Below are 21,239 nucleotides of genomic sequence, written 5' to 3'. Positions count from 1 at the left end.
AGTAGCTGCCAGATAGTAGGGCTCCCTGGACAGATCCCTGTGGAACACCACTAGTGGCAGGTCTGGTATCAGAGGTGGTGGAGCCTATTTTGACCTTGTGGGTCCTATCAGTGTGCCAAATGGCCACCCACCCGATAAAATAGGGATTTGCGTCAATCTGAGGTAGCTCAATGATGCCCGAGTGGGGGATTGTGTCAAAGGCTACCAAAGAAAGAAATGAAAACAATACATAGAACAATAACCACGAACTTAAAACAAAAGCAATTTATTATCAGACTAAGAGCCTTGGCCAAAAGCCTTCAAAGATTGTGTCAAAGACCTTGGCCAAGCCAAGGTAAGCTGTAAGTATTGACTTTCCCTCATCCAGGGCCTTGGTGACAGTCTCAAAGAAGTCAACCAGGTTCAACAGGCAAGATCTGCCCTGGCGAATCTGAATTGGGTGGGGTCAAGTAGTGCTTGGAGATTGCCTGTGTCCTTGTTTATGAGATCCATAATAATGCACACCATGGCTTTACAGTCAGACTTGTCAAGCTAATGGGAAATAGCTTTCTGGGTCAGTAGTGGCACCACCTTTGTGCAAGGAGATGACAGTGACAGTTCTTCACTCTGCTGGGATGAAGCCTGTAATTAGGCTGTGGTTGAAAATGGTGCTCAATGGCGAAGGTAATTCTTGCTGGAGATAGTATCCCAGGCTGTATTCTGCACCATCAGATCCCATGGAAGCTGTGTTCTTTGACTTGGATAGGGTCTTTAGCACTTGATGTATGGAGATGTGAGGTGCGGGACAAGTCAAATGGTCCTTTGGGGGGGAATAGGTTCAGAGCAAACTTCACCCCCTCTCAGTTAGCAGGTTGGCTAAGTCAACAGGATCAGTGTAAGTGAGACTGTTAAGTACTAATTCGGAACAAACCTGGGCTTTGCCATGGAAGTTCCTGATGTAGCTGAAGAAGACTTTGTGGTTTCCTTTTGTTTTGAAAGCTAGTTTCAATTCATAATTGGCTTTGAAGGTTTTCACTAGTGATCTAATTTGCCTGTTGAGGCTGAGGAGGGAGTTTTTCCAGTTTGGAATTTATTTCCTTTTTACTCTTGGACAACGGTTTCTTCCTTTTGTTGTAAAGCCTATTGATTACAGGATGTCCAAAAGACCGGTTTATGTTTCCTTGAGGAGCAGGTTTTAGTTCTGTTGGTATGGCTGAGTCCATGTAGTTGTACAGGTGCTTGTATACTGCATTGGCATATTGTTCAGCATAGTTGTTTGCATTTTCTGAGGGGGGCAGTGGGGTGAAGCTACTGATACTTTCCCTTAGGAGGTTGTAGTCAGCTTTTGAGAAGTTTTTTAGCCTGATTACGACCCGGGGGGGGGGGGGGTTGGGTGTGATAGAAACTTTGAATGAGGCAGACCAATGATCTGATATAATCAGGGAAGAACATACTATGGGAATGGTGCAGCAGTCACCCATGTTGGTGAGAACCAAGTCCAGAATATTATCTCCCCTTGTGGGGGATGAGACGAGCTGGTCTGGTGCGTTATTTTATTTATTTATTTTCAATTTGATTACCGGGGAAGTCCACTGGGCCGAATTGACCCATTTTCAGTGGAGGCCCGGGGAGAAAAGCTCCAAGATGCATTATACCATTTAGATACAAATGATGATTCATATTAAAGATCTTATGTAGAATAGTTACTCATAAATGCATTTCAATATCATGCATAGTTAACAAATTCATTAAGCTTGAAGGTAGGGATCACACAGTTTCATTTGAGGAAAACTGGTACGAGTTAGGTGTGGAAACAGTTTACATACAAACCTTTTAAGAAAATGTAAATATGCTTTACATACACACATCAACAGTAGAATGCTATTTACAAGGTTGGGCTGTGTGAGGGTAGCTGTAGGAGATGAGAGCTTAGAGAGAAGCTAGATAAATTGTTGAGAGATTAGATAGGCTCATAGGAAGATAACTATGAGAGTTGTAGAGCTTGGGAACCAGAGCGAGAATCCCCTTGGATTAGGTTGGGTGAAGGCAGGTACATTTGTATTTTGTGGACAGGTGTTTGAATAGTTGGGTTTTGAAGTTTTCTGAGTTTGGTATGGTTCATAGTGTGGAGGGAAGAGAATTCCATTTTTTGCCTAGTGAGAAAGATAGGAGAAGTTGGCCAGCAGGACGTTTAGGTTTATGGATAGTAATTAAGTTCTGATTTTCAGATCTGAGAGCTCTGTTGGGTGTATAAGGGGGAAGGATGTTGGTTAGAGCGGGACATTTTGTTGGGTGAAATATGAGTCTATGTGCAGTAGTGAGTTGGAGATAGTCTAGGTAGTTTGGGAGTTCAAGCCAATTCAGGGATTGTAGGGTTAGGCCGTGATGGGTGGTATTTTTAGATTTAGAGGCAAATTTAGAGATTTTGTTGTAGCAGTTTTCTAGTTTAGAGGTGATAGAGAAGGACAGGTTGGTTAGGAGATCGGCTCTGTATAATAAGGAAGGAAGAAGATAAGTCGAGGCCAGAGTTTGCCTGGTAGAGTTGGAGAAAAAGTGATTATTCCTATACAGCATACGTAGCTTTTGGTGGGTTTTCTTAATATATGAATATCAAACTTGAGGTGTTCTTCTACAGTAATGCCAAGTAGTTTGGCAGAGGGGACTACTTCTATAGGTGAGTTGGTTTGACTATAGACTTTGAAGTTGTTTTTATCGTAGGAGAAGGTCTTTGTGTGAGGGAATAGTAGAATATTTGATTTGCATTGAGAGAGAGGTGGTTTTGGCATCCAGTTTTCAGTTGTTGAGAAGGCAGTTTGGGTTTTAGTCAGCAATTCGGAGAGGTTTGAGGCAGAGCAGACTAAGGTTGAATCGTCTGCGTATTGAATGATTTTAGCATCAGGAATAGCGGTGTGAAATTTATTGATGAAGATGTTAAAAAGCATTGACCCTAAGGATGGATCCATGTGGTACGCCAGTTGGGGTAGGTGGGAAGGAAGAGATGGAGTTCTTCCATTTGACTGCCTGTGATCTGTCTGATAGCTGGAGAACCAGGATAAAGCATTATGTGAGAGATTAAGGTTTGAGAGATGACAGAGAAGGTGTTTGTGGGAAACTGTATCAAAGGCTTTAGACCGAGTAAAACAGTAGAAACTAAGTGGCCTGAATCTCAGGCTTGATTGACAGTTTCTAGGAAAGAGAGTAGAGCGGTTATTGTGCTATGGCCTGGACGGAAGCCATACTGGGTAGGAGTGAGAAGATTGTTTTGGGTCAGGAAAGGCAGAAGTTGGAGGTGGATGCATTTTTCTAGGATTTTGGAGATTGGTGAGAGCAAAGCAATGGGGCAAAAGTTTGAGATGATGGTATTTTTGCCTCCTTTATGAAGAGGAAGAATATAAGCTGAGCACCAGAGCTTGGAGATGTATGATTCTCTTATGCATTAGTTGATAATGATGCTGATTTGGGAGTGCAATGCCATCAGCAGCACATTTTAGGAAGGAAGAGGGAATATTGTCGGGAGCGTTAGAGCAAGGTTTAAGTTTGGACAAAAGTTTTTTTTTATAAAGTTAGTGGAGATGGATTTGAGTTCAAACAGATGAGGTGAGTTAGAAGGGGGAGACTGCAGAGCAGTTGGATTATTATTGGAAAATGTCTTGGTGAGGGTAATAATAGTGTATGAAAAATGAGTTAAATTCAGAGCCTAGTTCGAGATCAGATTTACTTTGGTCAGGACAGGGATTATTCTTGGAGTCTGGATTGAGGAGTGAGTTTACTGAGTTCCAGAATTTTGGTTTTTTTATTGTTATTGGACTGAAGTTTGATATAGTAGGATTGTTTGTCATTGGTGATTAGTCATTTTGCATGGTTGCGGAGCTGTTTTTATTGGAGCAAGGTATTGTCCAGTTTATTGTTTTGGTAAAGCTTCCATAATTTGTCTCTGTGGTACATAATTTGTTTTGTCTCTTTGGATAGCCAATGAGCAGTTTTAGTTTTTATCCTTTTGTTTCTTAGTGGGGCTAGTGAGTTTAAAGTATCAAGGAAGACCGAGTTGAAGTATTCTATAGCCTTGTCAAGAGGAAGGATGTTGAGAATTTGCCAGTTCATTTGTTTGAAAGTATTTGAGAAAGTAGTTGGGTTGAAGCTACTGAGGTTATGAGTTTGAATGTACTGATGCTGGTGTGGGGAGGAACTAGTTGAGAGATGCATGAAGGCTGGGAGGTGGTTGCTAACGGTATCAGGGATTGTGCCACAATTGGTTATTTTATTTGGATCTGAGACTAGGATCCAATTTATAGTGGATCTGGGAGGGTTTATTTTGTTAGGTCAAGTGATGGAGAGGATCATTTGAGTGAAGTTCTAGAGGTTAATGGATAGGGAGGGAGAGGGGCAATTGATTTTATTTCAGTCTATATTCACATCATCAAGGATATAAGTTTCATAGTTCATTTCAGTAGAGGCCCATAGGAGAATATTTTCGAGTGTAGAGATATTGTTACCAGGTGAGATATATAGGGCAATGATGCAGATATTTTTATGTTGATTTACTTTTAGAATTACATCAGTTAGTTCAGTGTTCTGGAATTGGAATTTGGAGGGGAATTGAGGTAAAGAAGGTTGTAGTAGACTAGGGCAGTGCCTCCACCTTTTTTATTTAGTTCGTCATTTCTGAGACAATGAAATCCTGGGGGCAGAATGTCAGAGTCGGAAATAAAGGGCTTGAGCCCAAGCCAGGTTTCAGAGATGGCTAAGATATCAGGTTGGTTATGGCTTAACCAAGCTTGAAATTAGTGTGCTTTGTTGTTTAGACTTTGTGCATTAACTGTAAAATAAAAAGGAGGAAGAGGGTAAGGGATGAGTGTTGTTAAAAGATGTAGGACCAGGGTTAGGATGGATATCACCAGCTTGGACTAGGTTGTTGAAGGAAATATCCTTTAATCATATTGGTCTGCCAGGCATGAATTTTGGTAGATTGTAGATTGGAGCAGGTGACAATATCTTGACTTTATAGGAGAAGAGGTTAGGGTGGAATAGGTGCAGAGGGTTGGGCTGAATGAGAGAAGAGGAGATAGAGTGGAAATGGGAGTAAGAGTGAGGGGGAAGGTGGGTTTGTATGGTAGTTGTCTTTGTAGGTGGCATTGGACAAGCATAGGTGGAATATGAGGTAGCATAGTATAAGGGAAGTAGGAACAGAAAGAAGAGCCTGGGGGACTGGAGGGTGTGATAACTTGAGGAGAGCATGTTGGAGCAAAGAGAGAGTGGTATGAGTGGTTAGGAAAATAGAGAAGGCTATGAAGAAGAAAGGGGTTAAAAAGTGATGGAGGTATTCTAGAGATTTAAGGAATGAGGAGGGGACTATAATTATTGGGTGGAGTACAGATTGCAGAGTTTAAGAAGTATGGCTGTAGGTGGGAGGAGTAATGAGGGGGGAGCTGGTATTGGGTAATTACGCTGAGAGGGTGGGGTAAGATAGGAATAAAGCTAGGAGTACTGGGGCGGGAAACAGGGGCAGGGTAGGGGAACGGAGTGAGCAGGAAAGAACACTAGAGGTGAGTATGGCGAAAAAAGTATCAGCACAGAGCAGTTTAAAGGCTGTAGTTGGAAGGTATGAGCTAAATATTTCCAGCTAGAAAAAGATGGCTGCCTTTACAGAGGGTAGTTTAGCAGGGGAGGAGAAGATATTTACAGTCTAAGGATATTAACTCATAAGGATATTAACTCATAACCAACTGTTTGTGAAAAAATAAAACTTGTTGGGATTGTAAAGAATATCTAGGATTTATATTAGTAGATGCTGCACCTAATGGTAGAAGGAGAAAGCAAATGGCATGGATAGTTGGACCAGTTTTAGGTTTAAATATATTCGAGGGTAGTGATAACAGGAGGGGAGAGGGCAAACAGTCTGCAGTAGGCTGCTAGAATGCACACACGGGAGAGCAGACTAACTCCATAGATAGTACATCAAGTCTACATTTAATTAGTGTTAAGCAACATGCATTTACACAATCTTGTTGGGGGGGGGGTCTTCTCAGTAGTATTTCTCTAAGTACCAGGCAAGCTGGCCAATTCAAATAGATTTGATGAAGTCAAGGAATTGTTGGGTGAGTGCATTAGTGCAGGAATAATTCACCCAGTCTGTGGTGGGGTAGTTGAAGTCACCAAGAATCAGGATGTTAGGAGGTACCTTGATGGAGTCAGCTAGGTCCAGGTAGGAGGAGTGGGTGTCCTGAGTCATGGAGGGGGGTCTATAACTGGCTATAAGTTGGATGGGTGTCTTGCCAACTGTCAGTTGCACCTGGAGTAATTCCAGTGCATTATGCTGGCAAACCAGTCTGGAGGTGTGTCTGTCCTTATTGAAGATAGACTCCACCACCCTTAGTCTTTCCAACTTCATTTTGGGGTTTGAAAGTGTGGAATGAGGTATAGCCTGGTAAGGCAGGGGTGCTCTCTGCAGCCCCAAACCAAGTTTTCGTGACTGCATAGACACCGGCATCTTCCAGTGTGAGGAGAGCTTTCAGTGAGTGCATTTTCAGGTTAAGGCTGCTAGTGTTAAGCAGCATGACCATCAGTTTGCTTTTTGACAGATCTTTTATGTTGGAAGATTTGTCTTCGGGACATAGCCTAAAAAAAGGCACAATGGGGGAGGCAAGAGCCTTGGCCAGGATCCAGAACCCCAGGGGTGACACCCGGAGGCCATCTCTGGCAAAGCATCGAGGCCTGTCAATCATCCCAGGCAGACAGATACTGGAACCCCTTGGAAAGACACCAGAAACTAAGCTAGTTGTTGAAGTAAATTATTTTTGTTGGAATTGTGGTATTATTCTTGGTGAAGGTAGGATGCTGTTTAGGGCTAGGGTCATACCTGCCTGTGACACGTACTGAGAGCTCAGTCATATCTCTCTCTCTCTCTCTCTCTCTCTCTCTCTCTCTCTCTCTCTCTCTCTCTCCATGTAGTCCAGGGAGGTACGTCTCAAGTCATTCACACCAAATGGACAATGACAGAGTCGTACTTGTGGAGAGACTTAAGTGCGTGCGTGATGTGGCGGATTCTGGCACCTGACAGACAACTGACCATGACCTTCTCCTTGTTGAGTCTGGTGAGGGGGGACATTAGTGTGTCTCAATAAGTCGCCAATGACTAATATGTTTGGTTTGTTATTACCTAATGGGCTGTGTTTGTGAGACACTGGTGTGTTGTCTACTGTGTGTGATGTTTTTGGTGTTGTGTTGGAATGTTTGTGAGTGTGTTTTGGGGGTCTCTCTTGTTTAGGTAAGAATTTATTGTGGACTCCTTCATAGGTGGAGGTGTATTGTGCTTTGCTGTGTGATGTGGGTGGTGTGGTGTTTGTGCTGGCAATCTTCTCTTTGTCAGGAGTACTGACTGTGGTGCAAGAGAGCATGGATTCCAGGTTACTGATGTAGATGCATTTCTCGCAAATAGAAGAATTATGTGTTATGAGAAGAGGACTACCCGTGAACATGAGGCAGTTGATACACTGTCACTGTATCCCTATGTTGACCGGGCTGGCAGGAGAAACTCGTGGGAACTGTCCAGACATAGTGTTCTGAATAATTGGCGGACTTATGAAGAGCAGGTTTTTGATAAGGGTTTCTCCACAAGAGTGTAGACCACAAAAACCTGTAAAATAACTGTCCTGAAGCACAAGTGCAAAAACCAAACCTAAGATGCTTAGAATGGCAGATAAATCTAATCAGGCTGCTAACAAGCAAGCAGTAATAAAGGCAGAATAAGAGCACTTGAACACTTAAGAGCACCCAGAACAACCAAATAAGGTAATAAAGTAGGTAGAACATTAGAGTAAGAGCAGCTGAATAAAGTGTTTTTTTTCACCTCTCAAGTGGAAAGGGAGGAAACTGAACAAGACTAAGAGACTCTGGGGGTTGTCCTTCCTAAATGCTGTCTCTGTACACAGTAGATAGAGCTGATGAGATGGGACTGGTAGGAGTGTTTGAAATCAAAAAAGCAAGGGGGTAGTCCTTCCCAAATGATCTCACTGTACTCATTTGAGTGAGCAAATGAGATTTGGCCGGGTGTTCAATCACAAATTTACAGAGGGGTAGGTAATTCCAAAGCCACCAAGTTTAAGACTACAACAGCACTAGGGAGAGAGGGTGGGAAAACTGCAGAGAGAGACCACAATATTCCATTAATATTCAATGAAACAAATAAGTAAATGCAGTACAGTTTTGTTAATTATCACTGAAACAATGCAAGTGAAAAAAAACTATACTTAAATCAGTTTGTATGTCCAGATGGTTGTAGATTAGTCACAGCCAGCCAACAGCTTTGCTACCGAGCACAAATACACAGAAATGTAACCAGCACTATAAGACAAGGGATAGCCCCCCCCCCCCCCCCAGGCTATTAGATAAAAACAAAACTTCACAGAAGTATAACCACGCCCACTGAAAGCAGGAGATGAGCATGTCATTTATAAAGAAGGCTGCAAAGATATCCTAGTTCCTTGCTGGATTGTGAACATATTTAGAAGTACTTCTACATATAAAAAACCAACAGCACCAGAATTCAGAAGTGACAGGTCAATAACATATAAAGCGCGTTTCAAAATCACACAGCCGCAAAGTATGTAAATTACTTTATTCAAAAATCACAACATACATAGTATTTCAAATTAACATTTTCTTCATATTTTAAATAAATATTCCTATTGCATATGAAGTCCCATAAAAATCAGGCCAGCTGATCTAAAACAATAAATCAGTTTTCTTTTTAAAGGCATTTATATATACCTAAAACAAAAACGTTTACAAGGGAACAAGATGTTCTATGGGGTAGAATAGACAACTTGCATGGTAGGCAAATTTGTGCAAGTTGATTAATGCTTTAGTCAAAGCTGCCTGGTTCATAGTCTCCTCGCCATACAGGTAGGAAACTGTCTTTGTTCATAGTCTCCTCACTGTATAGTAGCACAGCTCTGCCCTACTATGCAGCAAGAGGATTGGTGACTCACTTAAATGTGATTAGTCTGTGCTGGGACCTGTTTTAATAAGGTCCATTAGCTTCCAGTGCACTACTCTGGAGAGTAAATCACTCTATGTAGCAAGTAAAACTTCCATTCTAGGCAATTTCTGTGTAGAGCAATGCATCTAAAGCAAGTGCACACAGCAGTTTAGCTGCATACACCTACAAGTCTCAGTGGGAGGGAATCCACACAGACTGAAGAAGAGCAGCTTCACCTTGCTCATATTGCCAGTTTGATAAGTCTGTCCAGTGAAGTATGTCTGTGTGTGTCCATTTGTCAGTTTTGTATGTGAGTGGGGTTTGTGATTGTATGTGCATTACTGTTTATTGCTAGTGCTTGCTTGTGTGTGTGTGTGGGTTTGTGTTTAAATAGGGTAGTATGCACATGTGTTTGGTGGATGGCCTTTTCCTGATGTGCTGATATGGATAGGGAGATATTAAATGCAGTGTGTGCAGGCATTGCCTGTGTGTGTGTGTGTGTGTGTGTGTGTGTGTGTGTGTGTGTGTGTGTGTGTGTGTGTGTGTGTGTGTGTGGCGTCTACTGTTGGACAGGTGAGGCTGAGTAAATCTGACTTAAATTGCCTGCATGATAGCAGCCTAAGTTAAGTATAGTATTCGAGATGTGCGCACACATGTGTCTGTAATCATTTGAAATATCAGGACCCACATGAGCGAGTCCTGAAATATGGAGACTGAATGCTAAAAAAAAATGGGATTTGCATATACCAAGTCCAAGATGGCCATTTCTTGGAATATTTCCTTTTATCGAAGGTATAGTGATCTCAGAATTCTAATACAGAAGTTCTGTGAGGGCTTGCCCCCCAGCAAAAACAAGTTTAAAGAATAAGAACGATGTCTGATATAAGCTCTTCTGCATTTTTCTCTCTTCTTTCTTTTGTGTGTTGGCACTTGGTGTTACAAGTGCTGACATTGCTGTTTGTCACTGGTTCCTGCTATCTGTATATGTGTTTGTGCACACATGGGAAGTATGTGCCTGTTTGCATGGTCTGCTAGGTACCTACACTACTTACTACTGCAGTGTGGAAGAGCAATCTTAGTTGAATGATTCATAGTTATGGCAATTCCCCTTTAATTAAATGTAGTGCTACTGAGAGTGTGGGTGATTACTGCTCACTTAATAGTTGAGCAGCGCAACTCTGCTTAACTGGATGGTGCAAGTTGTTCTCTGGCACTTTTATCTACAAATTCCAGTTACATCTTGAACTTTTTTCTTGAAATACATAAAGTGATTTTGATACAAATTTTTATAATTTTTAACCCTAGCCATCCGTTTGTATCTTGGTGTTAGTACCACTTACACTTTCAGCAGAATGTTTCTAAAATCACAACACTAGTTTCTCATTATCTTTTGCAGCACATGAAATTTGACATGAGTATTGTACAATATATTTTCTTTATCTGCTTCAGTCTTTACATTATTAATTGTTGAGGCCAATTGTACATAGTGTATGTAGAATGTTATAACATTTGTCTATATTGAAGATTGTAATATTATTATATATGAAAAATGAAAAATTTTTTGAGAAAAAAAAATTTGACATAGAGTTTCGCCTTTACATTCTAAACTGTTTTGCTAATATGTAACTTGCATTACATTTTAATAGGTTGTAGAATCCTACTCTGAAAACTGATCTGATTTTTTGCAACATAAAATCTTGAACAATTACAATTCAGTACATTTCAAATTTTTTCTTTCTATATGTACATATATACATTACAGGTATACGTGTGTGTGTGTGTGTATATATATATATATATATATATATATATATATATATAGCCGCGGTGGTGCAGCGGTAGCTTTGTCGCCTCACAGCAAGAGGTTCTCCTGTTTGATTCTCGGCTGGAGTGCCTTCTGTGTGGAGTCTGCATGTCCTCCCAGCGGTCGAGTTGCATTCGAAAGAGATACTTGAATGGGAGTGCCTTCGTTGAAGGTTGGGCATCGAGCTGGCACCTCGACATAGTAAAACTCTACTCCCAATCATTAGCGGACCGGAGTTCCGCTGTGGCGACCCCTAACCGGGAAAAACCGAAAGAAGAATAAGATATATATATATATATATATATATATATATATATATATATATATATATATATATATATATAGTTTCTAAATGTATAAATGTAATTTACAATTTTTCATTGACATGTTTGCATGTATTGTATATACCATAACTAAGCCCACATTTGGGAGCTTGCTCTTTAATCAACCCTTACATTTAACCGTGTTTATGGTGGAACGGTCTTTTGCAGATATGCTCAGTAAATTACAATTACGATTACACCTTAGTTTTCTCTTATGTTGTCTTCTATAAGCTTTGAAGTGTTATTATCTTTGGCTTTTATTATCAAAGGTTTCATGTTAAGCTTGCATAAGACTTCTGGTACAGCTGAAGAATGTTAAATATTTTGTTGACAGTAAACCTAAACTCGTTATAACAAATATTTTTAAACATTTCAAAATTATATTTTAAAAAGTGACTGGTATATACAGTCAACAGAAAAACAAATCATAATAATATTTCCTTTATTAGTATACAATGTCTTTTTTTAAATAAAATTTCTTTCACTCCAACATCATATAAATTCCTCATTTCCTGCCTTCATTTAACTACAATGCTGAGAATCTTCTGAAAATCCAATCTCATATCTCACTGTGCTGCAGGCTTGATGAACTGCTAGGAGAGAGGCCTGTAAACCCAAACACAGTCCAGGAACTCCTGCAGCTTGGAATCTTAATGGAACATTGTAAAAACTGCAGAAACCTGTCTAACAAATTGACAGTCAGACGTGGGAAGCATATTAAAAGGAAAAGATGTGAAAGATCAAGAAAGAGAGGCTCAAGAGCAGGAATTAAGGCCAGATTGAAAAGAAATCCACACTGGCCTGCACGTTATTCCATGCTGCTGGCAAATGTAAGCAAGATGGGACTATTTAAGGATAGATCTTTCCACAAACATCTAAGGTGAGAAATAGTTGTTTTCTTGTGTTCACTGAAACTTGACTGAACTCCAATATAAATGATAATACAGTATATGTGGAGGGATGTCATTATTTAATGCTGACAGAAATCGGTCTCTGTGTTGCAACTCTCGTGGAGGGGTGTTTGTGTGTATATCAACAACAACTGGTGTACAAACTGTGGAATAATCACCTCTCACTGCTCAGAGTTCTTGTCACTAAAATGCAGACCCTTCTACTTGCCTAGGGAATTCAATGGAGTGAGCATAACAGCTGTTTACATCCCCCTAGTGCTTATACAAACATGGCATTGAACATTCTGCATCTGTCAATAAATTACTTCCAGAATAAGAACCCTGAGATTGCCTATATAATTGCAGGTGATTTCTATGAAGCTGACTTGTAATCTGTGCTACCTCATTACCATCAACATGTGAACTTTGCAACAAGAGGGGAGAACACTCTGGGTAAGGTGTACACAAATGTAAAACTGGCCTACAAAGCAATACCTTATCAACATCCTGGGCAACTCGGACCATCTGGCCAGCATGCTGCTTCCTGCATACACACCACTGCTGAAAAGAGGCACACCTACAACCAAAGAAGTAAGGATATGGCCTGAGAGAGCAGTCTTGGCACTACAGGACTGCTTTGAATGTGCAAACTGCTCAGTGTTTAGAGATGCAGCTGTAAAGTACCACCATATTGACCTGGAGGAGTATACAGAATCTGTAATGGTGAGTATACAGAATCTGTAATGGCCTATATTTCAAAATGTGTTGATGACATAACAGTCAGTCATCAAATATTTCACCATGAGCGCTAACCTGAAACCCTGGCTATCTGGTGAAGTATATGAGCTCCTAAAGGCACAAAATGCTGCATTTAAATCAAAAGACAAGGATGCCGTAAGAGAGGCCAGAACAAATCTAAGTAGAGGAATAAAGGAGGCTAAGAGGACCTATGGACGTAAAATTAAAGGACCCAAGGGACTCCAGATGTCTCTGGCAAGGCTTTTAAGCCATAACTGATTACAGCCCTGCATCCTTCCCATGTGATGACAACACAGAATTTCTGAACAAACTAAACACCTACTTCAGCAGATTTGAAATGGACAACAACACTGTGCCATATAAGCTCCCTGTCGAATAGGGTGAGGAGGTGTTATGTCTAAGAACATCTGATGTTCTGAAGACCTTGAGGCGAGTAAACCCAAGAAAAGCAACTGGTCCTGATAATATTATGGGAAGGGTTCTAAGACACTGTGCTTCCCAGTTGTCCACTACTAACCGATTATTTTCAACACATCCCTGCAACTAGCCGTTGTACCCAGTTGCTTTAAAAATATGACAATTATTCCCTTACCCAAAAAATCCCAACCGACAAGCCTAAACGATTACCGGCCAGTTACTCTTACATAAACAGTAATGAAGTGTTTTGAGCAGTTGATCAAGAACCATATCTCTTCAAGCCTACCTGCAGCACTGGATACATTACAGTTTGCTTATAGATCTAACTACTGCACGTCTAATGCAATAGCTGTAGCACTTCATGTATCCTTGGCACATCTAAAGAGCAAGAATTGCTATGTCAGAATGCTGTTCATTGATTTTAGTTCCGCCTTTAACACTGTCATTCCCCAGAGTCTGATATCGAAGCTGCATCAGCTGGGCATCAACACTCCCCTATGTAACTGGATAGTGGACTTTCTCATCAACAGACCCCAAAAGGTATGTGTGTGAAATAACAGTTGAATCAGTATTGCATTGAACATGAGTGTCCCTTAGGGCTGCGTCCTAAGTCGTCTGCTGTTTACCTTGTTGACGCACAAATGAATGGCCAAGCAGGAATCCAACAAAATCATAAAGTTAATGGATGATACCCCTGTCGTAGGTCTCCTCAGAAATGGTGAGGAAACAGTCTACAGGGATAAAGTAGAGCATCTGATATGCTGGTGCGACAGCAACAACCTGGCCTTAAATGTAAGCAAAACCAAAGAATGGTCTTCAGGAGGACTAGGGAGATGCATCAATCTCTGAAAAGTAAGGGGGTGTCAGTGGAAAGAGTCAAAAACACCAAGTTCCTGGGGGGGTGCACATCTCAGATCTACCTGATCGAGTCATATTAGTCGCACGGTGAAGAAGGCACAACAATGTCTGTGCTTCCTATGGAAACTGAGGAAGGCAAACCTGTCTCAGTCCATCCTCAAAGTCTTCTATAGGGGGACCATTGAGAGCAATCCTCTCAAATAACTTTATAGTTTGGTATGGTAACTGCAAAGCATCTGACCGCAAGGCTCTTCTGAGGGTAGTGAGGACATCGGAAAAAGTCATTGGTTCCTCGTTCCCATCCATGGATTATCTGCACGAGACTTGGTGTGTGGGAAGGGCTGGGAAGATAATCAATGACCCCACTCACCCTACCTATGGCAAGTACATCTGCCTTTCCTTGGGCAGGTGGTATTGCAGCTTACACTGTAAAACATCTAGACTGAACAGGAGCTTCTTCCCTGTATCCATAAGGCTGCTGAACTTGAATGCCAGGCATGACAGCAAATACTTCATAGCAAGTGGCATATTGATCTAATTATCAGCTATAGTAATCACTCTGGCAAATTGCTTCAATAACTGGTACAGTTAACCTGATTTCTTCTTGAATGTGCAATAGTCAGGAGTGAGTAACCGCTCCATACATGTGCAGTATGACCATCAGAATATATCGTACTGTAACTGATGAAGTGCAATATTCTAAGCAATCACAATGTGAAGTCTTAGACTTGCAATACCTACTAGTATAATATTGTCTAATGTCTTCCTGTCCAGTTGTGGTAATCTATTGTGTTGTTAATAGGTTCATAGGTTGGTACTGAGCTATCTGCCCGAAGGCATATATTAGCCCAGCCACGTTGTGCGGTATTCACCACCCCTTTAGTAGTTACCTAGACCCTTGTACTAGCAGCTAGTACCCTTGGCCCCTATCTAGTAGTGCTGTTGGTGTGATCCCCGGTGTGAACTTTCTGTTACCCATCCACTCATCAAGGTTCCTCTTGAAGAGTGATAGTGAGGGGCTCTGTCTTGTGTAGATCGGAACCCTGTTCCATAGTAAGGGAAGTCTCTGCGAAGGGAATCTATCCCTCCAGCATGTTCTATTCATTGTTGTGTTGAGGTTTATATCCCTAGAGCATGTAGCTCGAGTAGATTTGGTTTTGCTAAGATGGAGCATGTTCAACAATTCTGGGTTGGACATGGCCCTGTACGTTAGACAGAGATTGCCTCTGAGAAAGCGGTATGCAACAGAGAACAGTCTTAGCTTTTTCAATCGTGCTGCATGGGGCAACTGTTTGAGGCCAGTAATTCTCTTGTTTAGGTACCTCTGTGGTCTCTCCAGCTGCTGGAGATGTCTAGCCAGGTACATTCCAATTGGTGCATTGTACTCCATAATGGGTCTGATGAGGGAAGACTAGGGGGGGCACCATTACATCCTTAGATCTTGATGCGAACCCTTTCATGATCAGATGGGTCACATAGAAGGATTTTCTAACCATTTGGCAACATGGTTATCAAAGGAAAGCTGGCTATCTACTTGGGTCCCTAGATCCCTTATTTCTTCTTCAGATTTCAGGGTATTACCTCCTATGTTGTAGTTTGCGGGTACTCTGTTTTTTCCAAAGGGAATTACTACACATTTTTTTGCATTTAGCTTGAGACCATGGCTTTGGCACCATGCATCAGTCTCATTTAGGCCCTTCTGGAGGATCTCCATGTCGGCCGGAGACTCTATTATAGCACACAGTTTGCAGTCGTCCGCAAACTTAGTCAGCCACAGCCCTTCCGTGCTTGCCTGTACTTCTGAGAAGTATACGCCAAACAGGAGGGGCCCCAGGACAGAGCCCTGAGGCATACCACTCGTTACTGGTATTAATATTTTAATTACTGCTGTATGTCCATTAGTCTTACTCTCATTCAAACTGTGCTCATTGCTATGTCTTGCACTGGGACCAAAGCAACGTAATTTTGTTCAGCTTATACTGCTGTGTATATTTGATCACCAGTAAGTTTTTACTTTGATTTGACTTTTCCTTTAAATGTCACGCCTCCTCCTGAACATAATTTTGCATGTATTGTTCTCACAAATTCCATTTATTTAAATGTAATTTGCTCTCCTTTTTTAAAAGGAACTCTACTCCAGTTCTTTTATCGCCTGTTTAGATTTTGATTTCCATTTTCTAGTAATTGTGTTTTTTGTTTGGTTTTTTTTTTTGGTAGCCAGTTGCATTAAACTTAATACCCTTACTATGTTTAGGCAATTCAGATCCTATATCCCAAATCAAAAGAATCATCTACTTGGTTATAACAATTTGCTCTCCCAACATTTCTAACAAAGTACTATGTAGGGAATTTTTAATCTCTACTAACTAATTACATCCCCCCCCAAAAAAAAAAATTCCCAGTTACCTCTCTTTCCCATCAAACTTCCAGCATGAGCTATCTACTGTAGGAAAAATTCTCTGAAGTCTGCTTGGCATTATACACAAATACTGAAAGTCAAGAATGCATGGAGAGATGTGAGTGACTAAAGTGGCAGCTTTATGCCTCTGTGCCTTACATTAGGTGAGTTTATTCTAAAAGACTGATTTTGTTTCAGCATGAGGAAAGATATATTGTATGCATCAGTAAGGTACAGCCATGGGTATTCTGATGGTGCCTGCTTATGGTTGCTTCTACGTAGCTTTTAAAATACTAGCCATAATTTATTTTTGTTACATATTTGGTGGCTTCTTTTTATAATAATAAAAAGTGGATAGAAGTAAAATTTTGGAACTTGTTGCGACGACCCTCCACCTCTGGGCCAGTAATCAAGGAGCCTCAATCCTCACCACTAGCACCAGTGAGGGACATTAACTGGGAGGATAACAGGTACACACACAGTATCTCCAGATGCAGCTCTCTGCATCAAGCACAGTTTCCATTAAGAGCACACAGTGAACACAGTCAGTCTGGGGGTTGGTTCCTCTCTCTTTCTCCAGATACCCAATAAGACTCCCCACTGTCACAGCTATAGAATTAAGTCCTTAGCCAGGATTCCAAGCCAAGTCCTCCCAACACTGTCTCTGTCCAGGCAGTGCTTCATGTCCCTGCCCAAGTAGCTGACACACAATCCTTGAGATTTGATTTACACACACACACACACAGACACACACACACACACCTGGGAAAGGCTGGCACAGGTTTACTAGCTATGCTCCCCTCTCCTTAGACTATAAGGTAGGTATGACTGCCACCAGACACTCCTGACAGCTACTTTAAGGTTCTTCCAAGAGTACCCAATATACAGAGTGAAAATAATATTAATACAAATGGTAGTTTGATGAAGAGCAGGGGTATTAAGAGTGGCCCACACAGTGTCACCAAATAAATATGCAGCTACTCTCAAAGCTTAAATATCTCTCCAAAGAGCAGCCACAATGAAGGGTTTAAATATATTGAATAATAACCAATAAAAGAACAAGAAAATACTATGTATGTATTCACAGTGACATCAAAGCTCAAAATCATAGGAAATATTTAAAATAACATTGAAGGACATACATAGACAAATACAGAAAAACATTATCTAAACTAACCTTCACTATGTACCTGACTGAATTAAAAGAACTATAATATTCCCTAATAACTTACTTAATAAATTAAGGTAAAAGATGTTGTGAATGGTCCATTTTGTTGTCAGGCCCAAGACAGAATACAGAATGCTCTATCTCACTAAGGGGCTTCTCATAATAATGTCTAAAATATTACTTCTGGCATAGCTTGCAGAGGGACATCACTTCTGGTCATACGACTTCTAGTTCCCATGCAAACCTCCATTGCTGGAAGCCGGCAGGATTTAGCACCTACCTGTAACAATACGCACACAAGGGCTTTTGCTCAGATCTGTAGCAGGTGCTGGAAATTATAAAACAATTTCATACCTCCATGCTTCCAAAGTAGTGATTAGTTCACCTCAAAGACAATAGAGAAAGCTTCTTAGTACAGACTTTGCGTCTATGGCTACATTGAAACCAGTGAGATGGCATCTTTATGGCCTAACCTGTAAAGTGATTTAATTTCAGATATATTGTAAAGTTTGCTGGATTGAGGTTAACCTTCCAGTTTCCTCTGTTAAAACATATACATTTAAACAGTTATAATAGTGCATGTACATTTCTGTTCTCTCCAGTAGGGCACACTGTTGATACATTTCAAACACAAGCACTTTACAAGTACCTTTTCAACACATACATCTGTATAAATCAGTTTGATATACACATGACCTACAGTTCTACTACATTTGTAACATAAGCATCTTGTATAAATCAGTTTGATATTCACAAATTACATATAATTATTTACAAAATTCCAGCTAGGTCTGCTGACAGTACCTCCTATCGTCAGTCATCCTCATTTCATTAAATAAATAAATCCATATATAAAGCATTATTTTTAAGAGTTGTAGGAAATGCAGCTGAAGCTTGTATAGCTGAAGGAAATATCGGAGAAAAACTAAAGACTATCTGAAAGAGATTATCTAAGCAAGCAATAATGCCCAACAGGGTATGTGTTACTGTGTAAATAACACCCCTGGAACAGTGTTATTTTCACAATAACACAACCTGGAGGGCTTTGTTGCGCTTAGAGAATGGGCTATCTGTAAATGTTTTGTTTTACTTACTTTTTTATTACTGTATTATTTTTTTATTTATTTTTGATGTAAAATAGTTCCTCCTAATGTTTCAAAGTTGCTGAGTTGCTGTAGTATATGTGAGTGGTGTTGTAGGAAGCATGTTACATACAAACTATAACATTAAAAAATATCTAAATATTTACTTTTATTTTTTGATCCCTTACTCCTAAAATGTGTGGTTTGTTGCCAGTCACTAATGACATACATTTGACTTTCAGACTTTATTTCCTTCTGAAAATTCATGTCAAATCCTGTTATTTAAGGTGCTCTGTAATTTTATAAGAGCAATATTTGAAATCTGTTCATAATTTTGAGGCTTTGTTCTCCATTTATTTCAGGCTTTATCCAGATTTCTTAAGCTAAGAAGTGGAGAGAGGTATGCAAACCTCTTTACTGCTGCTGTCAGTGCTTGATCGATCTTTCTATCATTCTCTCTCTGTCTCATACACACAAACACCTTTGCTTCAGAAAATGCATGCTAACTCAAATCCTATTATTCAAGCAACTTCTTGATTTTATAACAGCAATATTTAAAATATGTTGCTATTTTTTGAGCCTTAGTTCCCCTTTTATCTAGGGCTTTATCCAGATATCTTAAGCTAAGAGGCTGAGAGTTATGCAAGCTTCTTTAACAATTGCTGCTACTAGTGCTTGATTGCTTTCACTCTCTCAATCACACACATCCCATTTTCATGCGCACAAGCACCCATACACTCACACACACAGAAAGAAACATAAAGACCCACGCATATGCACACAGGCAGGAATATAAACACACAGATGTACGCACACACAGACAGAAACATAAACGTACACTCTTTTCTGTTTCATTTAGTTTTTACACACTCTAAACAGCAAAAACACTGCTGTAAAATAATGGCTCGATCAATCTTGTTCTCACTCGCATGCATACACACTCAACCGAGTTCGCGCACGTACACAAACAAATACACTTTTTTTTTTTTTTTAATTTTCTTGTTTTTATATTTTACACTCACTAAAGTGTTGCTTAATAAGTGTAAACTAATGACGGTTGTTGGGTTACTTTCAGTCCGAGTTCCAAGGCAGCTTAATATACTGCTGTGAAGCATTGGACTAATTTTTAGCAGGCATTACCTGTAGATTAACATCCTGCTAGAGAACATTCATTCTCCAGTCAGGGTGCCGATCTACAGGTCGCCCATTCTCTAAGCTTTATTGTGGTACAGCAAGAATGACTTAACAGTTCCGTTATTAACTAAGGAGCCAAAAGACTTCCTAATAATGTAGCAATACCTGGAGCAGGAAACCTGTAGATGAACTCTTGTTGAAACATTAATATTCACATGACTTGCTTTTTCAGTAGATTTACCTTTGACTTTCACTAATTTTGTTTTTCTTTTCAGGTGAGGGAGCTGTCAAACTGATCTTCAGTCCATGGGTGAACAAGAAGTTAATTTGCTGTCCAGTAGTACTGACTCCATCAGTGATACAGAGGCCTTGCCAGACTTTTTTTCCCAGCAGGTGAAAAGTGCTTTTCAAGGTCTGAACAGTAGCCAGTCAGTAAGTGAAGTTATTGCAGTAGTTAGCTCTGACAGTGGGAACTCTGAACCTGGTTCTCCCTTGCAATCACTAAAGAGTATGCCAGACCGAGGTGACCAGTCTTTCCTAAATCAAGACATTGCCATGGCCAGCAGTGACAGTGATGACGGCATAGTGCCAGTTTTATCCTTGTCAGAGAGGTTGAAGGACAAACTTGGAGCTGACCATAGCATTAAAGTAGGTCAGTCAGTGCAAAAAGGAACAAAGCAGAACAGAGACTGTGATTTACAGGCCCTTTGTGAAAGTAACAGACTTGTATCTGATCAAATAAACCAAACTCAACCACATGAAGCGCTTGTAAGAGAGTCTGTCAGAAAAGCAGTCCCCACACCGTTTTGGGACTTATCAGATTCTGATAACGAAGACAAAGTGTGCCACATTAACAGACCAGGATTTTCTAGTGCCACAATTCGGTTTGATGCTCAGAGTGGATATTTAGGGTCTACAGTGATAACTGCATCATTTCCAAATAAGAAGACAAAGAGGAGTGAGGAGGAAATACTGAAGTCAAAGCAGGAAGCACTGGTGAGGAGGGCAGACAGAGAGAGGTTGAGAGCACAAAAAGAGAATCATAGACGACAACAAGAACAGGAGAAGGAAGCCAAAAGGCTGTTTGCTACTTCACTGAAAGCTCTAAGGCCCGAGGAGTGTATGAAATACATCAGAGTAGCTATTGATCCATGTAGGTACAGTAGTAGTTTGTGGACATTTATAATTTTTTCTAAAGCTAACAAGCATCTACATTGTTCATATAAATTCCAACCAGGTTTTAAAACTGCATATGTTTCATTTAGACCCCTTCCACCAGACTTTAAGTCTGAATATTTTAGTAGAGTTCTCCCAAAAAAGGGGAAAGTAATAAGTTTTGTTGAAGATTTGAATACCAAATGTTTTTTTCATTATTTTTCTTTTGTGCTTAAAATATGTTTAGGAACCTACTGTATGTGGTGCCTTCAGTGCCTGATTTTTTTTCAATCCA

The 21,239-nt window shown here is 40.4% G+C and overlaps 1 protein-coding gene across 1 annotated transcript in view; it reads left to right on the top strand.

Annotated features, from left to right (window-relative positions):
- EME1 (essential meiotic structure-specific endonuclease 1) overlaps positions 1 to 21,239 on the top strand; it is a 258,388-nt gene that overhangs the window by 17,149 nt on the left and 220,000 nt on the right. Inside the window, exon 2 of the mRNA XM_044084995.1 lies at positions 20,065 to 20,942. Within this exon, the coding sequence (XP_043940930.1) occupies positions 20,096 to 20,942 (847 nt within the window). The 5' untranslated portion in view covers positions 20,065 to 20,095. The remainder of the gene's footprint in view (positions 1 to 20,064; positions 20,943 to 21,239) is intronic.

This window comes from Protopterus annectens, chromosome 10.part0 (assembly GCF_019279795.1).
Source record: "Protopterus annectens isolate FY-2018-M chromosome 10.part0, PAN1.0, whole genome shotgun sequence".
Lineage (NCBI taxonomy): Eukaryota > Metazoa > Chordata > Ceratodontiformes > Protopteridae > Protopterus > Protopterus annectens.
Note: the sequence above shows the minus strand (reverse complement) of the source record. Positions and strands in the feature narration are given on the sequence as shown.